At 36.9% G+C, this 25465-nt stretch overlaps 1 protein-coding gene across 1 annotated transcript in view; it reads right to left on the bottom strand.

The window, feature by feature from the left end:
- The window catches only part of TMEM268 (transmembrane protein 268), a 35000-nt gene extending 13210 nt beyond the window's left edge, over positions 1 to 21790 (bottom strand). The window contains exons 1-3 of the mRNA XM_051979498.1: positions 20817 to 21790; positions 8801 to 9033; positions 3573 to 3670 (exon numbers count right to left, since the gene is read on the bottom strand). Of these exons, the coding sequence (XP_051835458.1) occupies positions 3573 to 3670; positions 8801 to 8912 (210 nt within the window). The 5' untranslated portion in view covers positions 8913 to 9033; positions 20817 to 21790. The remainder of the gene's footprint in view (positions 1 to 3572; positions 3671 to 8800; positions 9034 to 20816) is intronic.
- Positions 21791 to 25465: the final 3675 nt, after the last annotated feature.

Raw genomic sequence — 25465 nt, 5'->3', positions numbered from 1 at the left:
TGCATATAATTTGTAAATAAAAAGCTATAATAAAAAAAAAAAAAACCCAGTAATAGGGAAGTTTGGGAGGTGGGATATTTTTAGAGAACTGTTCTACTTCAATTGATCTTAAGATAGGAGTGTATAGAAAAAAGATATTAAAGAAAATACACCTCTAAAAAAAAAAAAACAAGACCCACTGGAACTGGCTGAATCAAGATAGTCATACTGTTGCTCTCACTATCACTCACAATTATTTTATCTTGATTCAGAAAGACCTAAATTTAAATCCTACCTCACTACTGCATAATCCTAGGCAAGTCATTTAATCTGTCTGCCTCAGTTTCCTCAACTGTAAAATTGGAATAATAATAGCATCAACTTCCCAGAGTTGTGAGAAACAAATGATATAATATTTGTAAATATTTTGTTTGTTCTTTTCTCTTCTACTTCCCTTTTGTCTACCTCCTCTACAATATAAGCAACTATATTCATTCAGGTCCTCATGACTGCTTACCTGGACCGTCCTAATTAAGCTCTTTGTATCTCTCTTTTGTCCACTTTCCAACACATCTTCCATGCAACTAAACTTCCTAAGACAAAGTTCTGACCATATCAAGTTAAAATGCTTCAGTCTATAAAATAACAATAACTAACATTTATATAGGGTTTATTATATATAAGGCAATGCGCTAAGTGCTTTACAATTATTGTCTTATTTGATTCCCACAACAATCCCAGAAGGTAAGTAAGGCAAACAAAAAGTTAAGTCTAAGGCCAGTTTTGAGTTCCTGACTCCAGACCTAGTCTATCCACTAAGCCAACTAGCTATCACTCTGTCTGGCATTTAAGGCCCTTTACAATCTGGTCCCAGCTTATGTTCTAATTCTTACTTCAAATTACTTCCCTTCACTCTAGATTTCAGCCAAACCAGCCTAATGCATATACCTATATTCAGTCTTCCATTTCCCACCTCAGTGCCTCTGCCCATGTCCCACCTCCTACCTCTCATGGCTGGAATCCCTCCCTCTCTTTATTCCAAATCTCAGAATCATTATCATCCTTTAGCACTAGCACCATCTTCTCTGGGAAGCCTTTCTTTCTTCTTCTTCTTTTTTTAATTATAGCTTTTTATTGACAAAACATAAGCATGGGTAATTTTTAAATATTGACCCTTGTAAAACCTTCTTTTCCAAATTTTTCCCTCTTTCCCCCCACTCCTTTCCTTAGATGGCAGGCAGTCCAATACATGTTAAATGTTAAAATATATGTTAAATCCAATATATGTATAGATATTTATATAGTTATCTTGCTGCACAAGAAAAAATGAATCTAGAAAGAAAAAAAAAAAAAACCTGAGAAAGAAAACAAAATGCAAGCAAACAACAACAGAAAGAGTGAAAATGCTATGTTGTAGTCTACACTCAGTTCCGACGGGCCTCTCTCTGGGTATATATGGCTTTCTTCATCACTGAAAAATTGGAAGTGGTTTGAATCATCTCATTGTTGAAGAGAGTCACGTCCATCAGAATTGATAATCCTATAGTCTTCTTGTTGCTATGTATGATGATCTCCAGTTTCTGCTCATTTCACTTAGCATCATTTCATATAAATCTCTCCAAGTTTCTCTGAAATTATCCTGTTGATCATTTCTTTTTTTTTTTTTAATAACTTTTTACTGATTGAACCCATGCCAGGGTAATTTTTTACAGCATTATCCCTTGCATTCACTTCTGTTCCGATTTTTCCCCTCCCTCCCTCCACCCCCTCCCCCAGATGGCAAGCAGTCCTTTACATGTTAAATAGGTTACAGTATATCCTAGATACAATATATGTGTGCAGAACCAAACAGATCTCTTGTTGCACAGGGAGAATTGGATTCAGAAGGTATAAATAACCTGGGAAGAAAAACAAAAATACAAGCAGTTTATATTCATTTCCCAGTGTTCTTTCTTTGGGTGTAGCTGCTTCTATCCATCTTTGATCAATTGAAACTGAATTAGCTCTCTTTATCAAAGAGATCCACTTCCATCAGAATATATCCTCAAACAGTATCGTTGTTGAGGTATATAATGAGCTCCTGGTTGTGCTCATTTCACTTAGCACTGTCGATCAGTTCTTAAAAAACAATAATATTCTATAATATTTATATACCATAGTTTATTCAGCCATTCTCCAATTGATGGCCAATCAGTTTCCAGTTTCTTGCCACTACCAAAAGGGCTGCCATAAACATTTTTGCACATGTGGATCCCTTTCCCTCCTTTAAGATCTCTTTGTGATATAGGTAGAAACACTGCTGGGTCAAAGGGTATGCACAGTTTGATAACTTTTTGAGCATAGTTCCAAACTGATCTCTAGAATGGTTGGATCTGTTCACAGTTCCACCAACAATGTATCAGTGTCCTAGTTTTTCCACATCCCCTTCAACATTCATCATTACCTTTTCCTGTCATCTTAGCCAATCTGAGAGGTGTGTAGTGGTATCTCAGAGTTGTCTTAATTTGCATTTCTCTGATCAATAATGATTTGGAGCACCTTTTCATAGGACTAGAAATAGTTTCAATTTCTTCATCTGAAAATTATCTGTTCATATCTAGGAAATCTTTCTTGATTTACTGGTGCTCTCCTCCCCATTAAATAATATTTTATTGACATCTATTTCCATGTGGTATCCTATCAGATATAGTATAGAATGTATACTACTTGAAGGCAGGGACCATGGTACATTGTATACTGGACCTAATAAGTGTTTAAGAAATGCTCAGAGAGGTGATTTAAGCCAATTTCAATAAACTTGTGATGGAGAAATCTATCTGCATCCAAAGAGAGGACTGTCAGAGATGATCATGGATCACAATATAAATTTTCATCTTCTTTTGTTGTAGTTTGCTTGACTTTTGTCTTTTTTCTCATTTCCCCCCCTGTTTGATCTGTTTTTTCTAATGCAGCATGACAAAAGTGGAAGGATGTAAAGAAGAATTATCCATGTTTAACCTATATTGGATTACTTGCTGTCTTGAAGAGAGATGAGGGAAGAGAGGGAGAAAAATTTGGGACACAAGATTTTGCAAGAGTGAATGTTGAAAACTATCTTTGCATATATTTTGAAAATAAAAGGCTATTATTTAATTTTTTAAAAATAGAAATGCTCATTGAATTGAACTGAATTCAGTTAAATGCAATTCAGAACATCAGGTGTGGGGGTTAGAAAAAGAACAAAGAACATAACAATAATCAGGCCAACTGGGAAAAAATTCTGTTCCCTAAAAAGGTTCATCTATCCTAGCTGAGGGTAGAAATGCAACAATTATTTACTAGTCATTTACATACTATTTAATCATTCATTCCACAAATATATATTGAGTATCCACTAAAACAGCTGAGGGTAGAAATGCAATAATTATTTACTAGTCATTTACATGCTATTTAATCATTCATTCCACAAATATTTATTGAGTATCCACTAAAACAGCTGTGATCATATAAAGAAGTGACCTCTCTCCAGGCCCCAGTTTTCTCATTTGTAAAATGAAATGTTCTCAGATGACATCTAAGATCTGGGGTCTATCCAAAAGAAGGTTTGGACTCACCTGGATCCCCCAGGTCTTCAGTTTCTCCTGGGACACTTCTAAGTTAAAGGAGGCTGCTTCAGTACTTAGGACCATAAGGAGCTGGCCATTGGTGGGTCCTGAAATCAGAAGAGAAAGGAGAATCTGAGTCAGTGATCATGGCACATTATGCACAGGCATGATTTGCCCACCCATGACTCATGGAATCTTTGTGGAAAGCAAACAACAGTTGATATCTGGAGAAAACTAAGAATTCTTCAAATAGGTTTAAATATCATAAGATTTAGAACTAGAAAGGACCTGGGAAGCTATTTTGTCTAACTCCTTCATTGTACAAGTGAAGAAACTGAGACTCAAGGATGTTAAGTGACTCACTGAACATCATCCAGAAAATACACTTCAGAGGTATCTAGGTGACACAGTAGATAGAGCACTAGCCCTGAAACTCAGGAGCACCTGAGTTCAAATGTGGTCTCAGACACTTAACACTTCCTAGCTTTATGACCCTGGGTAAGTCACTTAACCCCAAGTGCCTCAGCAGAAAGAAAGAAAAAGAAAGAGAAAGAAAGAAAGAAAGAAAGGAAGGAAGGAAGGAAGGAAGGAAGGAAGGAGGAAGGAAGGAAGGAAGGAAGGAAGAAAACACTCTTCAGAGTCACAATCAAGGGTCATTTGGCTTCAAATCCAGTGCTTTTTCTACATTACAGACCATTTACATCTACATTTTTTATATACTATAATTCAATTTGGAACTCAAAGTCCTGAAGGAGAGGGGAAAGAGAACAAACATTTATATCAAGCATTTACTATATATGTGCCAAGCATTATCTTATTTGATCCTTTCATCATTTTGAGAGGTAGGTGCTGTTATTGTCTCCATTTTACAGTTGAGGAAATTGAGGCAGAAAGAAGTCAAAATATTTCGCTGAGGTGACACATAACTGGTGTCTGAGGTTGGATTTGAATTCAGTTATTCCTGACTCCAGATTCAATTCTTGCCTACTGTGTTATCCTAGGCACCCTGAAATGCCTTTTGACTCATCAAATAAAAATGAAATTATATTTAATAGAGTTGTATGGCCAAGGTTCATTTTAAACTTTTCTGGATGAAGTGAAGTTTATTATTTGTTGGCAAAAAGATTCAAGAAATCTAGATAGAAGAATGAGGTTGGAGAAAGAGGAAAAGAACTTTACCATAAAGAGAATATTCTCATTTCCATTTTATTTACTTCTTTCCTGGAGGGCTGGGAAGTTTCAGAGTAGAGGGAAGGACTACTGGAGATACAGATAAAAGGAAGGACATAGGGAAAACTAGGCCTTGGGCTTCAAAGTAGAATTACTTTTTACAAAGTTTACACAGTCAATGATTTATAAATGAAAGCTGACCAACAAGTCAGCAGGTTTCAAATAGTCCATTGTGAAGAACAAGAAAAGCCTGAATGTCTTTTTTATAGTTAAGAAACACAAACACAACAGCACATTTTACACTGTGAACATTCTAACCAGAAATTCCAAAAAAGGAGTTTTATTGGAAGCAATATGTTACAATGGAAAGAGCAATTTAAAGCAAATCCTGATTCTTCCTGAATAACTTTAAGCAAATTACTTAACCTTTCTAAGTCTTACTTTTCTCATCTATAAGATAAAAGGGATGGAGTGGATGACCTCCAATATCCCTTTCTAGATGATTCTAGATGATGTTATGATTTCATGAAGTCTTACCACATCACTGCCCCATCCAGTGGAAGCTCTGAGGGAGAGTGAAATGGCCAAAAGATGCCAAGAAAAAAAAGGGGGAAAAGAAGCAATCTTTAGTTATGTTGTCCCTGTAATCACAAAAACTAGACTTTTTCTTTTAGTCCCTGAATAGAATTTAATGTGTAAAGTTCCCTCCGTGATCTGGATCCAATCTATCCTTCCAGCTTTATTTCTCATTGCTCCCAAACATGTCCAAAGATGCTCCAGTCAAAGTGGATTATTCTCTAGCCTCAGGCAGAATTCAAGTTTAGAAACAAATTTAATTCTCCCTCAGCATATAAATGTCACTAAGTCTTAACAATTTGACCTTCATAATTTTCTCACATGCATCCTCTTCTCTCATCTTACATGACCCCCATCTTACCTTGGGCCCTCATCACTTCTCCATGGGAGCAAGCTAGAGTACCAAGCTCAAATCTGACTCAAGTCAGAAAGACATTTTCTTAAGCTCAAACGTGGCCTCAAACTCTTACTAGCTGGATGACCCTGGGCAAGTTACTTAACGCTGCTCACCTCAGTTTCCACATCTGTAAAATGACTTGGAGAAGGAAAAGTCAAGCCACTACTGTATTTGCCATGAAAACCTCAAATAGACCACGAGGAGTTAGAGATGATTGAAATGACTGAACAGCCTCCTCACTGAGCTACTGACATAACCTCCTAGTTGGTTTCCATGCTTTGAGTCTCTTCATACATCCTCCCTACAACTGCCAGATTGATGGTGTCAATCCCCTTCTCAAAAAAAACTACAATAGCTCCCTTTTGTCCATGGGCTAAAATGCACATTCTTCAATTTGTATTTAAAAACCTTTACAATCTGGGTTCAGTCTAACTTTCTGAAGACATTATTCCTATACATACATTCTATGTTCCAGCCAACATGGCTATGTTCTGTTTCCCATACTCAGTGTTCCATCCCACCTCCATAGCTTTTCATTTCTCAGGCCTGGAATGTACTTCTCCCTCATATTCATTTTCCAGAATCCCTACCTTCTTACTAAGTCTAGGCCAAGTGCTGCCTCTGACATGAAGCTTTTCCTGATCATTCTCCAGCTACCAGTCTCAGACATCCCACCCCACTAAAACAAAATTGGCATTATTTACTTATATGAGTACATGGATGTTTATCTTCCTTGAAAGCAGAGGTTGTTTTGGTTTTGATTTGGTATTTGTACCCCCAGCACCTAGCGCAGTACACAATACATAGCAAATAATTAGTAAAATTTTGTTGATTCATTGATTGCATTTTCCAATTAATGTACTTTTGCTCTCTCACTATCTAGCTGGGTGACCTTAGATGACTCACTTCTCAATAAACTAAATTTCTTCCCTTGTAAAAGGATTAGTCCCAAGTTAGAACTAAAAACACCCGCATCCCTAGATAGAAATTTTTGGGGAAAGACAATATAGCTCACTGACTAATTTGGACACAATCCATCCATACACAAGCCCTTAGGCTGTCTGTCTGGAGGAGTAGCAAATGTTCTTTCCAGTTGCTGCTTTCTGTTTCCCCAAAAACCATGGCAGATTTTGAAAAAAGAATCATTTAAAAAAGCAGCTCAGATCAGGGCTCTCAGTCACATTCTAAGAAAAGGTTTTTGTACTAAATAAAACAAAAGCCTTCCATAAAGAACGAGATTATAAATAAATTAGAGGAACATAGGATAGTTTACCTCTCAAACTTGTGGAAGAGGAAGGAATTTGTGACCAAAGATGAACTAGAGACCATTACTGATCACAAAATAGAAAATTTTGATTACATCAAATTAAAAAGCCTTTGTAGAAACAAAACTAATGCAAACAAGATTAGAAGGGAAGCAACAAACTGGGAAAACATCTTCACAGTTAAAGATTCTGATAAAGGCCTCATTTCCAAAATATATAGAGAATTGACTCTAATTTATAAGAAATCAAGCCATTCTCCAACTGATAAGTGGTCAAAGGATATGAACAGACAATTTTCAGACGATGAAATTGAAACTATTTTTAGCCATATGAAAAGATGCTCCAAGTCATTATTAATCAGAGAAATGCAAACCAAGACAACTCTGAGATACCTCTACACACCTGTCAGTTTGGCTAGAATGACAGGGAAAGATACTGCGGAATACTGGAGGGGATGTGGGAAAACCGGGACACTGATACATTGTTGGTGGAATTGTGCCATTCTGGAGAGCAATTTGGAACTATGCTCAAAAGTTATCAAACTGTGCATACCTTTTGACCCAGCAGTGTTTCTACTGGGCTTATACCCCAAAGAGATATTAAAAAAGGGAAAGGGACCTGTATGTGCCAAAATGTTTGTGGTAGCCCTGTTTGTAGTGGCTAGAACCTGGAAAATGAATGGATGCCCATCAATTGGAGAATGGTTGGGTAAATTATGGTATAAGATTGTTATAGAATATTATTGTTCTGTAAGAAATGACCAGCAGGATGAATACAGAGAAGACTGGCGAGATTTACATGAACTGATGCTAAGTGAAATGAGCAGAACCAGGAGATCATTATATACTTCAACAATGATACTGTATGAGGATGTATTCTGATGAAAATGGATTTCTTTGACCAAGAGAAGATGTAACTCAATTTCAATTGATCAACAAGGGACAGAAGCAGCTACACCCAAAGAAAGAACACTGGGAAATGAACGTAAACTGTTTGCATTTTGGTTCTTCTTCCTGGGTTATTTTTACCTTCTGAATCCAATTCTTCCTGTGCAACAAGAGAACTATTCAGTTCTGCACATATGTATTGTATCTAGGATATACTGCAACATACTTAACATGTATAGGACTGCTTGCCATCTGGGGGAGGGGATGGAGGGAGAGAGGGGAAAAGTTGGAACAGAAGTGAATGCAAGGGATAATGCTGTAAAAAATTACTCAGGCATGGGCTCTGTCAATAAAAAGTTATAATTATTTTTAAAAAAGATAAAAAAAATAGAAAAGAAAACAAAAGTCTTCAACATATTAACTCTTTCCAAGTAAATATATATGTACTGCTGATCACTCATTAAAGCAGTTCTTTTTTGGCCAGGCATCCAAGTTAGCCCTCAACTGGCTATGCATTAAATCAGATTCACAACTTCTACTTAGGAATACTTTTTGAGTTCTACTTTAAAGTCCTGGCTTTGACACATTAGTCTCTTTCCAGGAATGAGAGTGACCTCAAAAAGACCTACTTGCAAAAACAGAACTTAGAAACTTGCCACAAGTCACTTCCTACAAGGACTGCTCTCTCCATCCCATGAAACAATTTGCTAAATCCCCAATACTAAAGACATACTTGGGAGCTATATCTACAATCCATAATTCAGCTTAGACCTCTCTGCAGCTTCCATTCACCCAGCTGAGTGATAATACTTATCAAGGAGGAACTGAACTCTAAAAAGCTTTTTTTATTACTATGTGTTCTTGGAGACCTTATGAATGGTCAGGAAATAATGATGATTCCTGGATGACATCGAAGTGCTGACAGAAGAGGGGCAGTCTTACCTCTTCTCTCCAAGCAGGCAGTATCCTCCTGTACAAGGGTGTTCCAGTCAGAAAAGGAAGTAAGGGAGGGTCCAGGTGCCCCAGCTGAGTCTTGTGGAAGGTCATAAGCCATGATGAAGAGAAATCTCAGACTAACCTTCTTCAAACTTTACACCATCTTCAGGAGAATGTGCCTCTCTTTCTTTGCCTATCCAAAAAACAGCCAACTCAGCTCATGTTACTTTTGGTCAAGGCTGGAAAGAAAAGCACGAAAAAAAATTAAAACTTCAGCAAGTATATTGTTTTTCTGTTCCAGGAATTTTTGTTTACTGAGCTTGATAAGAATGCTAATTTCCAAAAGCATTTAAAAACATGAAGAGATACATTTTAGAGGTCTGAGGTCTGAGTTAGACCTTCAGCAGCCACTGGCAGGTAGCTCCCATATCACAACATAAATATTTGTCTCTATGCAAAAATGTAGCACACTAAAGGTGGCATCAGTAATGCAATCTATTTACATAATTTCTGCTATATAGAAACTCGTATAATATTGAAAATTGTGTTATTTTTCTTTAAGACAGCTTTACTTTTTTTTTTTGCTTAATGACATTTTCTCCCTCGTGTCAAAGACTATCATTAATGACTTGATATAAGAAAAAGTGTTTTGAAGATATTTCAATTAGATATTTTTACAAGTAAATTTATTTGTATTTTAATCAACAACAACAACTTCAACAAAATAACTTCAGCATATGGAAAGACCAGGGACACTGTTTATTCTTCCCAGATTGAGGTCAACCTATGGTCTGGATATAAATCATTCACAATAATATATTTTATTTTGGGTTGTTGCCATTGAGTTTAGTCATTCTTATAACTCTGACAGAAATACTATTTTAATCTGGAATTGAAGGGAATTTAGGGGACAGTGAATTCAAAATTCTGCAAGGACACTGAATGGTTATTGGCAGTTACTCTTCAGTGATAACTGACCACTCCCCATCAGATAGTAAGCATTACACACACATACACATACACACACACACACACACACACACACACACACACACACACACACACATATTCATTTTTTTAAAAAATAATTATAGCTTTTTGTTGACAGAACCCATGCCTGGGTAATTTTTTACAACATTATCCCTTGAGCTAACTTCTGTTCTGACTTTTTCCCTCCCTTTCTCCACTCTCTCTCCTAGATGGCTAGTAGTCCTATACATGTTAAATATGTCACAGTCTATCTTAGATACAATATATGACACACATTCATTAAAAAAAATTTTTTTTTAACTTTTCAGTTTCCAATTCTCTTCCTTACTCCAGTCCCTCTCTTATCCACTGAAAAGGCAAGAAACATCATATCAATTATACATGTGAAGGAAGGAAGGAAAAAAAAAAGGAAGGAAGGAAGGAAGGAAAAAAGAAGGAAAGAAAAAGAAAAAAAGAAAAGAGTTAAGAAAGATGGAAAGGAGGGAAAGAAGGAGGAAGAAAGGAAGACGGCAAGAAGAAAGAAGCAAGCAAGAAAGGAAAGAATAAATTAGAATAAAATAAGTGAAAAAATATACTTCAATATGTAGTTAGAATTCATCAATTATCTCATTTTTAATGAGTTCTTTAGAATTATCTTGAATAGTTATATTGATGGGGAGAGCTAAGTCTTTCACAGTTGATCATCATTACAATATTGCTGTTACTCTTTACACTGTTCTCCTGGTTCTGTTTATTTCACTTTGCATCATTTCATATACATCTCACCAGATTTTTCTAAAAACCATCCCTGCTCATCATTTCTTATAGCACAAAAATATTCTATCACAATCACATATCAAAACTTATTCAGGCATCCCTCAATTATTGAGCATTTCTTCAATTTCCAATTTTTTGCCACCACAAAAAGAACTGTTATGAATATTTTTATACATATTCTTTTCCTTTTTCTTTGATTTCTTAGGGGGTACAGACCTAATAGTAGTTTTGCTAGACATTGTTTTATAGTCCTTTGGACATTGTCCAAATTACTCTCCAGAATGGCTGAACTAATTCACAACTCTATCAACCAAAGCACTTTCTTATTTTCCTTTGGACTTGCTTCTCTGTTAGGAAAAATACATTCTGAGAGCAAGGTTCTCTTATCCTGCAAATCAAACTTTGACCTAAAATTCCAGTCCTTTCCTCCAGAGAGTCTCTACATTGGGAGGAAAATCTAGTTGCCAGCCACGGTGAATTTGTTTTTTCCCAAAATGCTTCAGTTCATCCATCCAATGCCTTCTCCCTTAGCAAAGAGGTTTGAGAATAAATTATAAGCAAAGCAAACAGTAGCTTAGACCCAGGTGATTGCATTGTTTAGCCCATCTGTTAGCAGAGGCTATACCATTGTGAAATATCAAGGAAACAAGTGATTTCCTTTCACATTTAGAGATTATGATTAACAAAACAAGTAATTAAAGTGTTTCTAAAACACCCAATGGACCATGATCATGCCCTACTCAAAAATCTTCAATGGCTCATTATTGACTTCAGGGTAAAATGCAAAGTAATGAGTCTGACATTCAAAGATCTCCACAATATGCATCCCATCTTTCTGGTACTACTCCTAATGTGAGGCCAGTCATCTCATTATCTTTCATAAATTCTCTGTCCTAGCCAAATGAATGCTCTGACTGATCTCCAGATACATCTAAATTTTCTCTATGCTTTTGTACATATGTTTCCCCCATGTTGAAAGGAACATCCTCCCTCCTCAATTCTGCTTCATAGGACCCCTAGCTACATTAAAAAGAAGCTCGGGTACTACCTCCTAAAGAAGATATTTTGGACCTCTCAGTTATTAGCATCCTTTCCCTCTTGAAATTATTTTTGTTTATGCTTTCCATTTCCCTAGATATACACGTTTTATTCCTTCAGTCTAATGGAAGCTCTCTGAAGGCAAAAGTTATTCATTCTATTCTTTGTAACCTAGATTGACATAAATGTTTAATAAATGTTTGTCGGTTGCTTGAATAAAACACACATTTCCAAATTTTTCAGCCACAGAAAACTCATGAAGAAAGTTGACTAAAGCATGCTGGAGGGTGCACCAGTTTGCAATACTGAAGGTGACATTCTATGAATTATAGACTAGGCATTAGTTATGTGGCACTGTCCCCCACTAACTCTTGGTAGAAGGAGAGAAAAAGGGAAGAAGGGAGCAAGCATTTATTAAACACATAATATATGCCAGGCCCTGTGCTAAACCCTTTATAAATATTATCTCCTTTGAGTTTCACAATAACCTTGGGCAATAGGTATCACTCTTACCTCTACTTTAGAACTAGGGAAACTGAGACAGATAGAGATTAAGTCACTTCTCCAGTCACACAGCTAGTTAAGTGTCTGAGGCTGACTATGAGCTCAGCTCTTCCTGATTCTAGCTCTATTGCTCTAGGCACTGTGCCACTTAACTGCTTAATACAGGGAAAAATGGTTGGATAACACATCTGTGGGCCTTTGATTCCAATTCCATACACATCTCCCTAAACTCATTATTTTGAGAGTATCTCAGAGAGTTATTACTCTTAATAAGTAAAGGGTACTAAACTGGGAGACAGGAACTAATTCATACCATCCCAACTTTGCCACTTACTAGGTGACTGGGCAATTGACTTAGTTTTTCTGAGCCTCAGTTTCTTCCCTATAAAATTAAATGATCTTCCAGCTAAGATCCCTTCTGGCTCTCAATCTAGGACTTCATAATCCTCAACTTATGCTTCTGTCCTGCACAGAAAGAGTTCATCATATCACAAATACTTACTATACAGATTCAAAAATTGCAAGGTAAAAGGACAAACAAACTTTAAACCCATCCTACTCACCCATCCCCCCCAAATCACAGCATCTTAGAATTTTAGAGCTGGAAGGAACCTTGGAAATCATTTATTCCAAACTCTTCAAGTGATTGCTTAATTGCCAAATTGGATTTTCCTTTTCTCAGTGCTCATTCTTTTTGACCTCTCTACAGAATTGGACCCTTTCCTCCTGGATACTGCCTTTTCTCTGCGTTTTCATAACTCTGCTTCTCTTGTTAACCTCCCACTTGTCTGCTCCTCAGTCTCCTTTGCTAACTCATTCATGTCATGCCTTCTGTGCTAATAAAATGTTTAACTACTGATTCTTCAGGGGGAAAATGTACTCATGACACTTTTAAGTTTAATCTGTATGATTAACATTTTATTTATAACTCTTTTAGGTCCAGATGAGCAACAAAACAATAAATCAAGCCCTGATTTGTAGTGGTTGTTGATTTTGCTCACAATAAGCAAATGGGCTTAGAGCCAATTATGAGCTGGCTCCAGAAAACCTCTGATCCCAAGGTTTTGTGTCCTGAGGCTTTTCTTCTTTCTCTTCACACTCTCACATGATGACCTGATCATCATTCATGAATTTAATTATTATCTCTTCAAAGATGTCTCCCAGATTGAAATGTCATACCCTAGATTCTGTTCTGAGTTCTGTTCTGTATCATTCTGGTATAAGCCCATATCACCTCACACTTGGACTATTGCAATAACCTACATTCATGAATGCTAACTGGTCTCTCTGCCTCAAATCCCTGTAAGCCATCCTTCACACAATTGCCAAAGTGATCATTCTAGGTCTAATCATGTCACCCCTCTACTTCACAAACACTATTGGCTTCCTATTATTCTTCTAGTTGGCTTCTAAAGCCCTTCACAGTATGGTTTTACTATGCTCAAAAAATTAATAAAACTGTACATACCCTTTGACCCAGCAGTGCTACTACTGGCCTTATATCCCAAAGAGATTTTAAAGAAGGGAAAGGGATCTGTATGTGCAAAAATGTTTGTGGCAGCCCTTTCTGTAATGGCTAGAAACTGGAAAATGAATGGATGCTCATCAAGTGGAGAATGGCTGAATAAGTTACAGTATATGAATGTTATGGAATATTATTGTTTTGTAAGAAATGACCAGCAGGATGATTTCAGAAAGGCCTGGAGAGACTTACATGAACTGATGCTGAGTGAAATGAGCAGGACCAGGAGATCATTATATACCTCAACAATAATACTATATGATGATCAATTCTGATGGACATGGCTCTCTTCAACAATGAGATGAACCAAATCAGTTCCAATAGAGCAGTAATGAATAGAACCAGCTATACCCAGTAAAAGAACTCTGGGAAATGAGTGTCAACCACTACATAGCATTTCCAATCCCTCTATTTTTGTCCACTTGCATTTTTGATTTCCTTCTCAGGTTAATTTTACATTATTTCAAAGTCTGATTCTTCTTGTGCAGCAAAATAACTGTATGAATATGTATATATATATATTTTGTATTTGACATATACTTTAACATATTTAACATGTATTGATTTACCTGCCATCTGGGGGAAAGGATGGGGGAAGGAGGGGAAAAGTTGGAACAGAAAGTTTTACAAGGGTCAATGCTGAAAAATTACCCATGCATATATTTTGTAAATAAAAAGCTATAATAAAATAAAATAAAATATAGTGTCCAGACTAGCTCTCTGGAAGATCTTGGGACCAGCCCAAGTCCTTGATCTTTTAGTGAAGAAATGATGAAAACAGGAGAGCCACCATGAGGCTGGTCAAGTCTTCTCTTTCTCTATATACTCTGTTACAATTACATCATTACAGTATACTGAGTATAAACCTATAATGTCCTGTTTCAGCTTTCTAGAGGTCTTTGGACCAGTCTTGGTTTCAGCAAGGTAATCACCATGAGAAAAGGCAAAAACCATGAGTCCAAAAGTCTTTATTGTTTCCTTCACAGTCTGTCTCCTTGACTGGGGCTCAGCTAGCTTTCTGGAGGCCCTTCAGACAGCCCTTGGTCTCAGTGGGGGAAGCAGGACAGGCCAGTCAGTTCCAGCCACTATCTAGTCCTCTTGTCTTCTGTCTTCTCTGAGTCTATCTCCAAGTCTGTTAGATCCCTGCTCTAAGTCTGACTCTGACTCTGACCTCTTAAATACTCTTTAATACTCTTAAATACTTAAATAATTGTAAATCTTACAATTAAATCCATTCATCATACTGAGTATAAGCCAATCATTATATCACTAGGGAACCATTATTTGTTGTAAGATTAATTCAATCATACTGAACTAGAGAACTATTAATCACCATGCTAAACTAGATAACCACTGTATTATCAATTCCACTGAGTTAACACCTTGTTGTAGGATAAATCAATCATGCTGAGTTCCTGCCCTTACTGGCTAAACTGCTTCCCCTTTGTTCCTCTAACAAGGCACTCCGACTCCATCTTTATGACTTTGTATTGGTCATTTCTCATGCTCTGTCTCTTTACCTCAACTTCATAAAATCCTTTAAATCTCCCAAGACTCAAGCTTCTACATGAAGCTTTTCCTGATCTCAATTACTAAAGGCCCCTCAAAATGACCTTATACATATATTTTGTAATTTATTCTGCATGTTCTTATATATGAATATGCGTATACACATATACACATTATCTCCCTTTATGAAGTGTGAGGTATTTGAGAGCAAAGACTGCTTCATTCTTTGTATTTGTATTTCTCACTCTAAGGTACATAGTGGGCATTTAATAAGTATTAGCCAGGTGAAGAGGAGAGGAGAGGGGAAGTGAATGAACCTTTCATCAGAATTGGTTCAAAGAGAAAATAATAACATACATACTCAATATGGATACAAAAATCTGTCATATTCTGAAGAAAAGTAGGAGGGAAAGGGCATATGGGAAGAGAGCAGATGATAGAAGAGAGGACATACTGGGGAAGGAGTGGTCAGAAGCAAAACGCTTTTGAAGAAAGACAGGGTGAAAGGAGAGAGAATAAAATAAATGGGAGGAACAGTTAACAATAGTAATTGTGAAAAGAATTTCAAAGTAATTTCTCTGATGAAAGTCTCATTTCTCAAATGTATGGAGAACTTAATCAAATTTATAAAAAATAAGAGCCCTTCCCTACTTGATAAATGATCAAAAGATATGATCTATGTTCAAAGGGCTATAAAACCATGTATACCCTTTGACCTAACAATACCACTATAATAAATTTTTTAAAAAGGAAAATAAATTTTTTAAAAAGGAAAAGGATCTATATGTACAAAAATATTTATAACAGCTCTTTTCTCAGGGCAAAGAAATGGACATTGAGGAAATGCCCATCTAATGGAAAATGGCTGAATAAATTGTGGTATATGATTATGACAGAATACTTTTGTGCTATAAGAAATGATGATCAGGATGCTCTCAGAAAAACCTAGAAACTCTTCCATGAGCTCATGAAAAGTGAAATGTACTTTGTACAAAGTAATAGCAGTGTTGTAGGATGATCAGCTGGAAATGACTTTGCTAATCTCTGCAATACGATGATCTAAGATTACTCTAAAGGATCTAGGATGAAAAAACCTATCCTAACAACTGGAAAAATATCGATTGCTCATGGATAGACTGAGAAAATATAATAAAAATGATAATTCTTCCTAAATCGGTCTACTTGTTCAATATGATATCAATCAAGCTGCCAAAAAATTATTTTATAGAGTAGAAAAAATAATAACAAAGTTCATCTGGAAAAATAAAAGGTCAAGAATTTCAAGAGAATTAATGAAAAAAATATAAAGGATGGTGGTTTAGCAGTACCAAATCTAAAATTATATTATAAAACAGTAATCATCAAAACCATTTGGTAATGGCTAAGAAATAGAGTGGTAGATCAGTGGAATAGCCTAGATATACATGACACAATAATCAAAGCCTATAGTAATCTAGTGTCTGATAAACCCCCAAAATTCATCTTCTAGAATAAGAACTCACTATTTGACAAACATTTCTGGGAAAACTGGAAATTAATGTCAGAAACTTATCATAGACTTACATCTCTTACCCCTTACTAAAATAGGTTATGAGATGTAAGTCTATGATAAGTTTCTTATTAAAATAAGGACAAAATGGGACATGATTTGGGCATAAAGAATGATACCATAAGCAAATTAGGAGATCAAGGGATAATTTACTTATCAGATCTTTGGAGAAGGAAGGAATTTATGACCAAAGAAGAACTAGAAAACATTATGAAAAGCAAAATGGACAATTTTGATTACATTAAAATAAAAAGATTTTGCACAAACAAAACCAACACAAGATTAAAAGAGAAGTATAAAGCTGGGGAAAAAAAATCTTTACACCCACTGTTTCTGATAAAGGTTTCATTTCTAAATATATAAAGAACTGTGTCAAATTTATAAGATGCAAGTCATTCCCCAATTGATAAATGGTCAAAGGATATGTATAGACAATTTTCAGATCTGTAGTCATATGCAACAATTAAGCTGTGGTATATGAAAATAATGTAATACTGTCATTTTATAAAAAAAATGATGAACAAGCTTATTTTAGAAAGGTCTGGAAAGATTTACATGAACTGATACTGAGCAAAACAAGCAAAACCAGGAATACATTGTGCACACTATCAGCAAGAGTGTGGGATGATCAATTATGAAAGACTTGGTTCTTCTCAGTGGTTCAATGATCCAAAGCAATCTCAATAGACTTTGAACAGAAAATGTCATCTGCATCCAGAGAAAGAACTACGGAGATCAAATGTAAATCAACACATGCTATGTTCATTTCTTTTTTCTGTTTTTTTTTCCCTCTCCCATGGTTTTTCTTTTATTCTGATTTTTCTCTCCCAACATGATTCCTAAAGCAATATATATTAAAAATAAATTAATCATTAAAAAAATGTATCTATACTCAGAGAAAGAAGTGATTGTGTCTGAATATGTATTGAAGCATAATTTTTTAAACTTTATTTTTCTTTTGAGTTTTTTGGGGGGAAAGGAAAAAATCCATGCTTTGTTTAGCAAAACGACTTTTGTGAAATGTTTTGCATAACTTCATATGTGACTTCTCAGTGGGGAAGAAGGAGGGAAGGCGGGAGAACGTCTGGAACTCAAAGTTTTAAAAAATAAATACAAACATTATTTTACATGTAACTGAGGGAAAATAAAATATTAAATTTTTTTTAAAAGTGCTAGTCAATTAACAAAATTTATGCCAAAAGAAGGAAAATAACAGAAAAAGGGTCATTGGGACTCTAAAACATATCAATTCACACTGAACACTATACTGCATTGCTTTATACAGTGAATTTATACAAGGGGTAGCAGTAGTAATAGCAGCAGCAGCAGTTGTAGTAGTAGTAAGAGCATCAGTAATAGTAATAGCAGTGGTGGCAGTAGTTATAGTAATAGTAGTAGCTGTAGTCGTGTAGTACTAGTAACAGCATTAGTAACAATGGTAGTAATCGTAATATTAGCAGTAGTGGCAATAGTAATAGTAGTAGCTTCTAACATTTACATAGCACCTACTCTGTACCAAGCACTGTGCTAAACATTTAACAAATATTATCTCATTCTACCCTCATAACAACCTTGAGAGGTAAATACTATTATGAAATCCATTTTATATCTGGGGAAATAGTCAAAAACTTGCCCAGGATCACACAGCCATTAAGTATCCAAGACCAAATTTGAATGCAAAACCTGCATTCTATCTACTGTACCATCTAGCAACCCTAAATTACATATATAAATCTGGCTAGCCTTTGGCAAGTGTCCTTTGACATCATAACATGTCATTGTGTCAAATGATTATCAGGTAAAAGGATCCTTAGGGATCATCTAGTTCCAACTTGTGAAGCCCTGAAAGGTAAGCATTTTGCCCCCAGGCACATGGTAAAGCTAGGATCTGAAGCTAGCTCCTTCCACTCTAAACCTACCACTGTACCATGTTGTCTTTTGGTTCGCCTCATTATAGGGAAGTGACAGTGCTGGAATTGAAACACAAGACTTTTTTATGCTTGGATTCAAGGGAGAAGGATTAGGAATGACATTTTCACTTATATCTCTCAGACACATTTTGTGCATCTCCAATACACTTTGATCATGGTATAATGGAAAGAGAAAAAACCTGGATCTAAATCCTGGCTCCCAGGTTTAATAATTGTGTGACCCTGAATAAATGACTCTTCCTCCCTGAGTTTCTTTCTATGTAAAAGAAGGATAACCATGCCTACAGCTCTCTACTTACAGGGCTGTTAGAAGCTAGTACTTCATTAACTTTGTTGCACTATAGAAATGAATTATCATCATTATACACTGTTGGACATTACAGTTATCTGTGTGCTAATATTCTGTCCTGCTACAGGACTAGATTTCAGGAAGGCAGAGGCTGTATTACCCAAATTTTGTTGCATCCCTCACTCACTTTGAACAAAGTTCTGCACATAGTTTTATGTTTAATAAACCTCTGTTAAATGAATGAGTTAGGTGATATCAATAGATAGAGCACTGGGCCTAGAGTCAGGAAGACTCATTTTAATGTGGCCTTACTAGGTGTGTGATCCTGGGCAAGTCACTTCCCCCTGTTTGCCTCAGTTTTCTCAGCTGTAAAATGAGCTGCAGAAGGAAAGAGCAAACTGCTCCAGTAACTTGCCAAGATAATCCCAGATGGTGTCACAAAGAGTAGGACTTGACTGAACAACCACAAAATGAATGAATACTTTTATACAATATATGAGAGCCACCCTACTGGAAAGGATTGCGAGTGAAAAGTCAAACTGGATTAAGCCCACCTCTTCACTCACACATCTCACCAATTACTCAAAAAGAAGTGTTTAAAAAAAAAAAAAAAAAAAGGCCTGGGTGACAAAGACAAAATGTAAAAGGAGACTGGAACTAACAATGTCCAACACCAGACTTTCTATCTGAAACATGGAAGGAGAAAAAAAAAAAAAAAACAATACAGAAATCATCTAAACCAAACTCCCTCATTTAAACACTAAACAGTTCACCTATTTCTTCATCTGTAAAAATGAGAAGTTTGTGTTAGATGATTTTAAAGATCACTTTCAGTTCTAAATTCTTATTTCTCAGATATAGACCATTCTGCCCAGAGAGGGGTGTAACTTCAATACATGTTTCCTATGTATGTTTCACACAATTAAAAACCCTGAAGATTATGGAGATTATTCTTTCAAGGGGCTCCATCACTGCCCCAAAAGCCCCACTGGGATGATCATAACATTTACTCTCAGTCTCCTTCCACAGAGATGGCAACTGAATTCCCCTGGCTTATCAACTACAGCAGCAGAAAATTGCAAGAAAGATTCAAACCTTATATTCCAGAGTCATATCATAAAAAGCACATTTTATATTCTCAAAGCACAGAGGGGAGACTTAGAGAGCATCTTGTCCCAGGGCTTTCATTTTAAAGAGAAGGAACCTGAGGTCCCAGGGAGGCAGGGGTACCTCACCTAAGGTTAGACTGTAGCAGAGTCAGCTCAGATTATGTGTGTGTGCCCATCAAACCACCTGGAAACCCAACTAAAGCAGGAGATGAATGGGGAAGCTTGTGCAATGTCTTTAATCTCAGAAACTGAGTTTGAATCCTGACTACTGCTTGTGACATTGGGGAAACTGCTCCCTCTTTCTGAAACTCAGCTTCATTCTCCCTCCCTGTGAAGGGCCAAGCTGAATACCCTGGCTGGGATTCTGTGTTGTTCTGCTTATTCCAAAGCCCTGCCTTTGGTTAGCTGACCCTGGGAAATCTACAGAGGCCGTGGCTGGTAGCTTCACTCAAGTCTCTGCGTCTCTGGATCTCAGCCCCTTGGGGGTAGGAGGATGTCACAAGGCTGCCTTAAGTAGTTATCCCAAGGTGGGTCAGAACAAGCCCTTCCTCCCCGAACTTCCTACATCTGCTGCCTTGTCTCCTCCCCAACAGATGTGCGCTGGGAACCACAGCCCTCAGCAACCCTCGGCCAAAAGGCAGAGCCTCTTGCCTGTTCGAGAACATCCCATTTGCCCCTCCCGGTACCAGGGCACAGGCCCTTAGGACCCTGCAACCGGGAGAGGAGGTGCTCTAAGGAGTGCGGGGCCACGGGGAGGCTCTGCTCGGCGCAGGCCTCAGTGCCGGGAGCTGTCCCGGCGCTCCTGGCGCGCGAGCACACACTCACCCTAGAATCTGCCGCTGCAGTAACCCTCGGCGGCGCTGGAGAGGGCTTCCTCGGAGGCGGGAGGAGAAAGGGGAGGAGGACGAGGAAGAGGAGGAGGAGAGGGGAAGAGGAGGAAGAGGAGGAGGAAAGGCCACCGCAGGGAAGCCGAGGGCCGGTCCTGCTGAAGGTACAAACTCGTGCGCGCGCGCCCGCCCTACCTCGCCAACACAGCAGGAAAAGCTGACTTCCTATCAGCGCAGCGCTGGTCTCTAGTTACTGTTACCTTGCGAGTCATCCGGCATGTGACTCCCCTGCGTACTCCCCAAAGCATTGCTAGCACCGTCTCTTGCTTTTTCGATCCCAGAGGCCGGATTCACGGCCAGGTCATCTTGCTGCAACACAGGCACTCACTTGTGCAATCTCACGGGCATTGACCACGCGGGTCCCGCCCCCGACAAGGACACGATACAAAACACCTAAGTAGGATACTAGAAATCATGGGACTTCAAGATCCCTTCAAGGTCATGGAATCAAACCCCATTTACCCCTTCATTTCTCGGAAATGGACATTGAGGTACCAAGAATGACAGTGGCTTAATTCAAACAAATATTTAATAAAGCACTTATTAGGTACTGAGTCCACTGTGCAAAAGCACTACGTATACAAAGACAAATAAAAATAATAACTAGCATTCATAAGATGTTTTAATGTTTTACAAACCCTATGCCATTTTATCTTCAAAACACCCCTAGGAAGTAAGTGCTATCAATATTTCCATTTTACAGATGAGGAAATTGAGGTTAGATAACTTGCTCACTTCCCAATAATGACAAGAGTACTTCACAGGAAGTCTAGACCTGTGTCTTCACTTGACTCTTCCTCACTGCATAATCATTAACACCTTCACTATAGATAGGTCTTTTTCTTCATAATTATGAAACTCTCTCCAGCTCAACATTTCTATATTCTTAACCTTCTTCCAGAAAAGAGAGAGAAAGAGAGAGAGAGAGAGAGAGAGAGAGAGGAGAGAGAGAGAGAGAGAGAGAGAGAGAGAGAAAGAAAGAAAGAAAGAAAGAAAGAAAGAAAGAAAGAAAGAAAGAAAGAAAGAAAGAAAGAAAGAAAGAAAGAAAGAAAGAAAGAAGCTTAATAATAATAATTCTGATATTAGAGGAATAGTTCTTAGTGACTAAATTTCAGACATCAATTCCATTCAATTCAATAAATATTTACTGGGATCACTCATTAAATAATGACTGGAGCATGAAGAGGGGAGTAGAGGCATGAACTCCTGGGGTACAGACCTCTATAGTTCTCACATCACACTTTTATCCAAGAGTGTACTGGTAAATGTACAAATGAAATGTTTTTCAGTCTAATTTACATTATTAACATTTTCCCTATCACTTTATTAAATTCAGACAATCAACAAATAATGAATCAAGTCCTGATTTGTAGAGTTTGCTGATTTCCAAGAAGTAAAAGAAAATTTTACAATTGGCTCTCCTGAACTAGTTGTGGTTGGCTCCAGCAGCCTCTGTCTTATCCTCAAAAGGTTTCCACCTATTCTGTTTACATGACATATAGCTTTACTTTTCAGTTGCAGAGGTGAATAACAATCTTCAAGAAGATTAAGTAACTGTTAGGGACTGGAAATCGAGTAGTGATTCAAGAGATTTCACATATGATGCAAAAACATTTAGCCAGGATGAACAATAGGTTGAACAGAGAGATAAACCTACTTGTATCAAAATAGAAGAGGGGAGGGGGGAAGGGGGGGGAAGGAGCTACAATGTTAACATTTATGCAGCTATTTTTTTAAAAGACATATTTTGACATAATTATCCCTTCAAATCCCTTCTATCCAAATAATCTTACTCACCTCAATCTTGCCTTCTTCATAAAGGCTTATCTGATCTTTATTAATCTCCCTGTCCTCCAAACTTTTGCAAGGCATATACTGCACCAATACTGAGTTTATGACAATAGACTAATCTTCTCCTTAATCAGAACATCCTTAAGAGCCAGGGCAGACTACAAAACAGGCACTCAATATGTATTTATTAGGTAATTATATTACTTCCCATTGAGTGAAGGTGGTGTGGGGAAGAGCATGGAGGAGCAGAGAAGTGGATAACATTTGACTAAATCTGATGATTAGTTCCCTTATCAATGGACTTGGTGAAGATCACTTTGGTTGAAAAATTTTTTCATTCTAACCTGGTCCAAAACTCAGTCAGTTGTAGGGCTTTCCTACTGCAGTCTCCTATAAAGTGGGTATTCTGCAAAGATCTAAAATCTAGCTTCAGAATATAACCAGCCTCTATTACCAATAAACTAGTTAATGACTTTAACAGAGAGGCCTAATGAACATGAGCTGGACAAACTTTGGGAGATAGTGAAAGATAGAAGGGTATATGGTATGTCATGATCCATATGGTCATAATTGAACAAAAACAATAAAAGATAGGCCTAAGGCCTACATGAACTTTATTCTGAAATAGTCAGGCCCCAGAGAACAATAGGAGATGCAGTCTGAGAGGTGATTATACAGAGTGGATTCTCATGTTTTTGGCAGAATGAAAAAAAAATCTTATTAAGATTCCAGACCTATCAATTTCACACTCATTAAAAAAAAAAGAAAGTTGAATATTCTATAACTGATCTTATTACTGATCAAATAATCTTTTAACTATACATATCTATTTTTCTTTCTACTTTAAAATCCCGAAAAAACAGTAATAAATGATGAGGCACCCTTCCAAAAAATATCCTTAAATCAGGGTCAATTCATATTGACCTTCTTAGGTTTGTCCCCTGCAATCATTCTTCCTACTCCCCAAAACAAAAACAAAACAGGGAGACCTAGGAGCCCTGGTTCTGATTTCTAACAACCTAGAATTGGAAACATGGTTGTTGACATTTTTTTTTAAAGTTAAAGTAGCAGTTAACAACAGTAACCATGCTAATGTCTTACAGGTCTCCCCTCCACACAACCAGCTTTGTCAAATCCTTCTAACCAGTTGCCTTCCAGGATTTCAAAGGCTAAGTGAGGTCAGCTCACTGGAAAAAGAAAAAATAATACTCTTGAATATGCCAATTTCTATTAAACAGAAAGATTTAAAATAATAACATGCGAAATTTATCAAACAGTACTTTTATCAGCTATAGTGGAATGTTTCCAGTGTAATTATGGTTAATGCAATAATAACTAATACAAGGTCATATATGAGTAATGGCTAATACAAAAGTATGTGTAGTTTTCAGTTTTTATTAAATTCAGAAGCATAAATGCTAAAAAAATTACAAAAATTATTTAAATGATTATTTACAATTTTTAAAATATTGCTGCTACTGAGATTAAATAAATATAATTACTGACTTGTGCTATCCATTGTCATAATCGATTTGCAGATTTTGTCAGTTTTCATTAGCTGCTGCTCAGTTTCTAAAAGGTTTGAAGTTGTAATTCTAGCCTTAAGATCATCCAAAGATAGATTATGAGTTTAATGCATGTATAATAGTTTTGACAAGACCTCAGAAGAAAAAGCTTGATAGACTAGGTAACCAAAGTGGTCAAGCAATATTCATGAAACTTATCACACATTCAATGTATGATGGCAAGTTGCCCCATCATCATAGATTTAAAATTAAATATTTATAATGCAAAATTCATAAAATCAAATAAGTAAAAAAAAAAATTAAAATAATGTATTTTGTAAGTCTGCAGCATTTACGCTCCTGAAGGTACTAAAATTTAAAATTGCATCAAGACTCTGGGTGTATAATAGGACCTTGAACATTAAGGAGGACCTGAGTTCAAATTTGATCTCATTTAACACTTCCTAGATGTGTGACCCTGGGCAAGTCACTTAACCCCAAATGCCTCAGCTAAAAAAAAAAGGAAAAAATTAGATTTCTGATGTGTGAGGGTAGTAAGGTCCTTACTTTCCTCCTTCAGAGATCCTATGATATCATCACTTGGATTTGTGTAGGACCTTCTCCCATATCTGGAATGGACTGCTTTCATATCTCCAACTACTGAAAATTTTTCCTTTCTTCTTCCCTGAGCCCAACTTAGACGTCATCATTCCCTAATATCCCCAACTAGTATTCGTTCCTTCCCTTTTCAATCACTGTGTGGAACTTCAAGGCACTTATTACACTGATGTGGTGCAGCTTTCAGGAATCATATAATAGAAATCCCAATAGGAGTAGAGACCTCAGTACTTTTCAGGAAAAATAAAGGCCTCGAGAATGATGTAGTCACCTTAGGAATACAAGTATTAGGAGTGATATGGCAGACACTTGGAGACTGTGTGTGAAATAAAAGGAGTTGGGCCTGGTATCTTTACTCCACTAAGCTATTTTTTAAGGATGGCTGGTTTGTCATCCAAAAGTCTGGGCTACTATCTTGCACTTGGACTCAATGAGCACTTCTTAGTTTCATGAAAAAACAAAGGGGGTTGTTGCTAGTCCCCATTACCAAACCAACCACCAATCACTGAACTCCAATCTCATGTTACCATACCCACTCTATTCCTTATTCCACATTCCCAAGTCCCTCTAAATTTACCTGCTTGCTCCTTGTTCTTTACCATCTTTCCCTTTGGCATTTAGCCCTCTTTAATTGGCATTACAATTATAATAGTCTGCCTTTTGACTTAGACAT

The sequence above is a fragment of the Antechinus flavipes genome, chromosome 2 (assembly GCF_016432865.1).
Source record: "Antechinus flavipes isolate AdamAnt ecotype Samford, QLD, Australia chromosome 2, AdamAnt_v2, whole genome shotgun sequence".
Taxonomy (NCBI): Eukaryota; Metazoa; Chordata; class Mammalia; order Dasyuromorphia; family Dasyuridae; genus Antechinus; species Antechinus flavipes.
The sequence above is the reverse complement of the archived record's forward strand: the minus strand, read 5'-3'. Positions and strand labels throughout refer to the sequence as shown.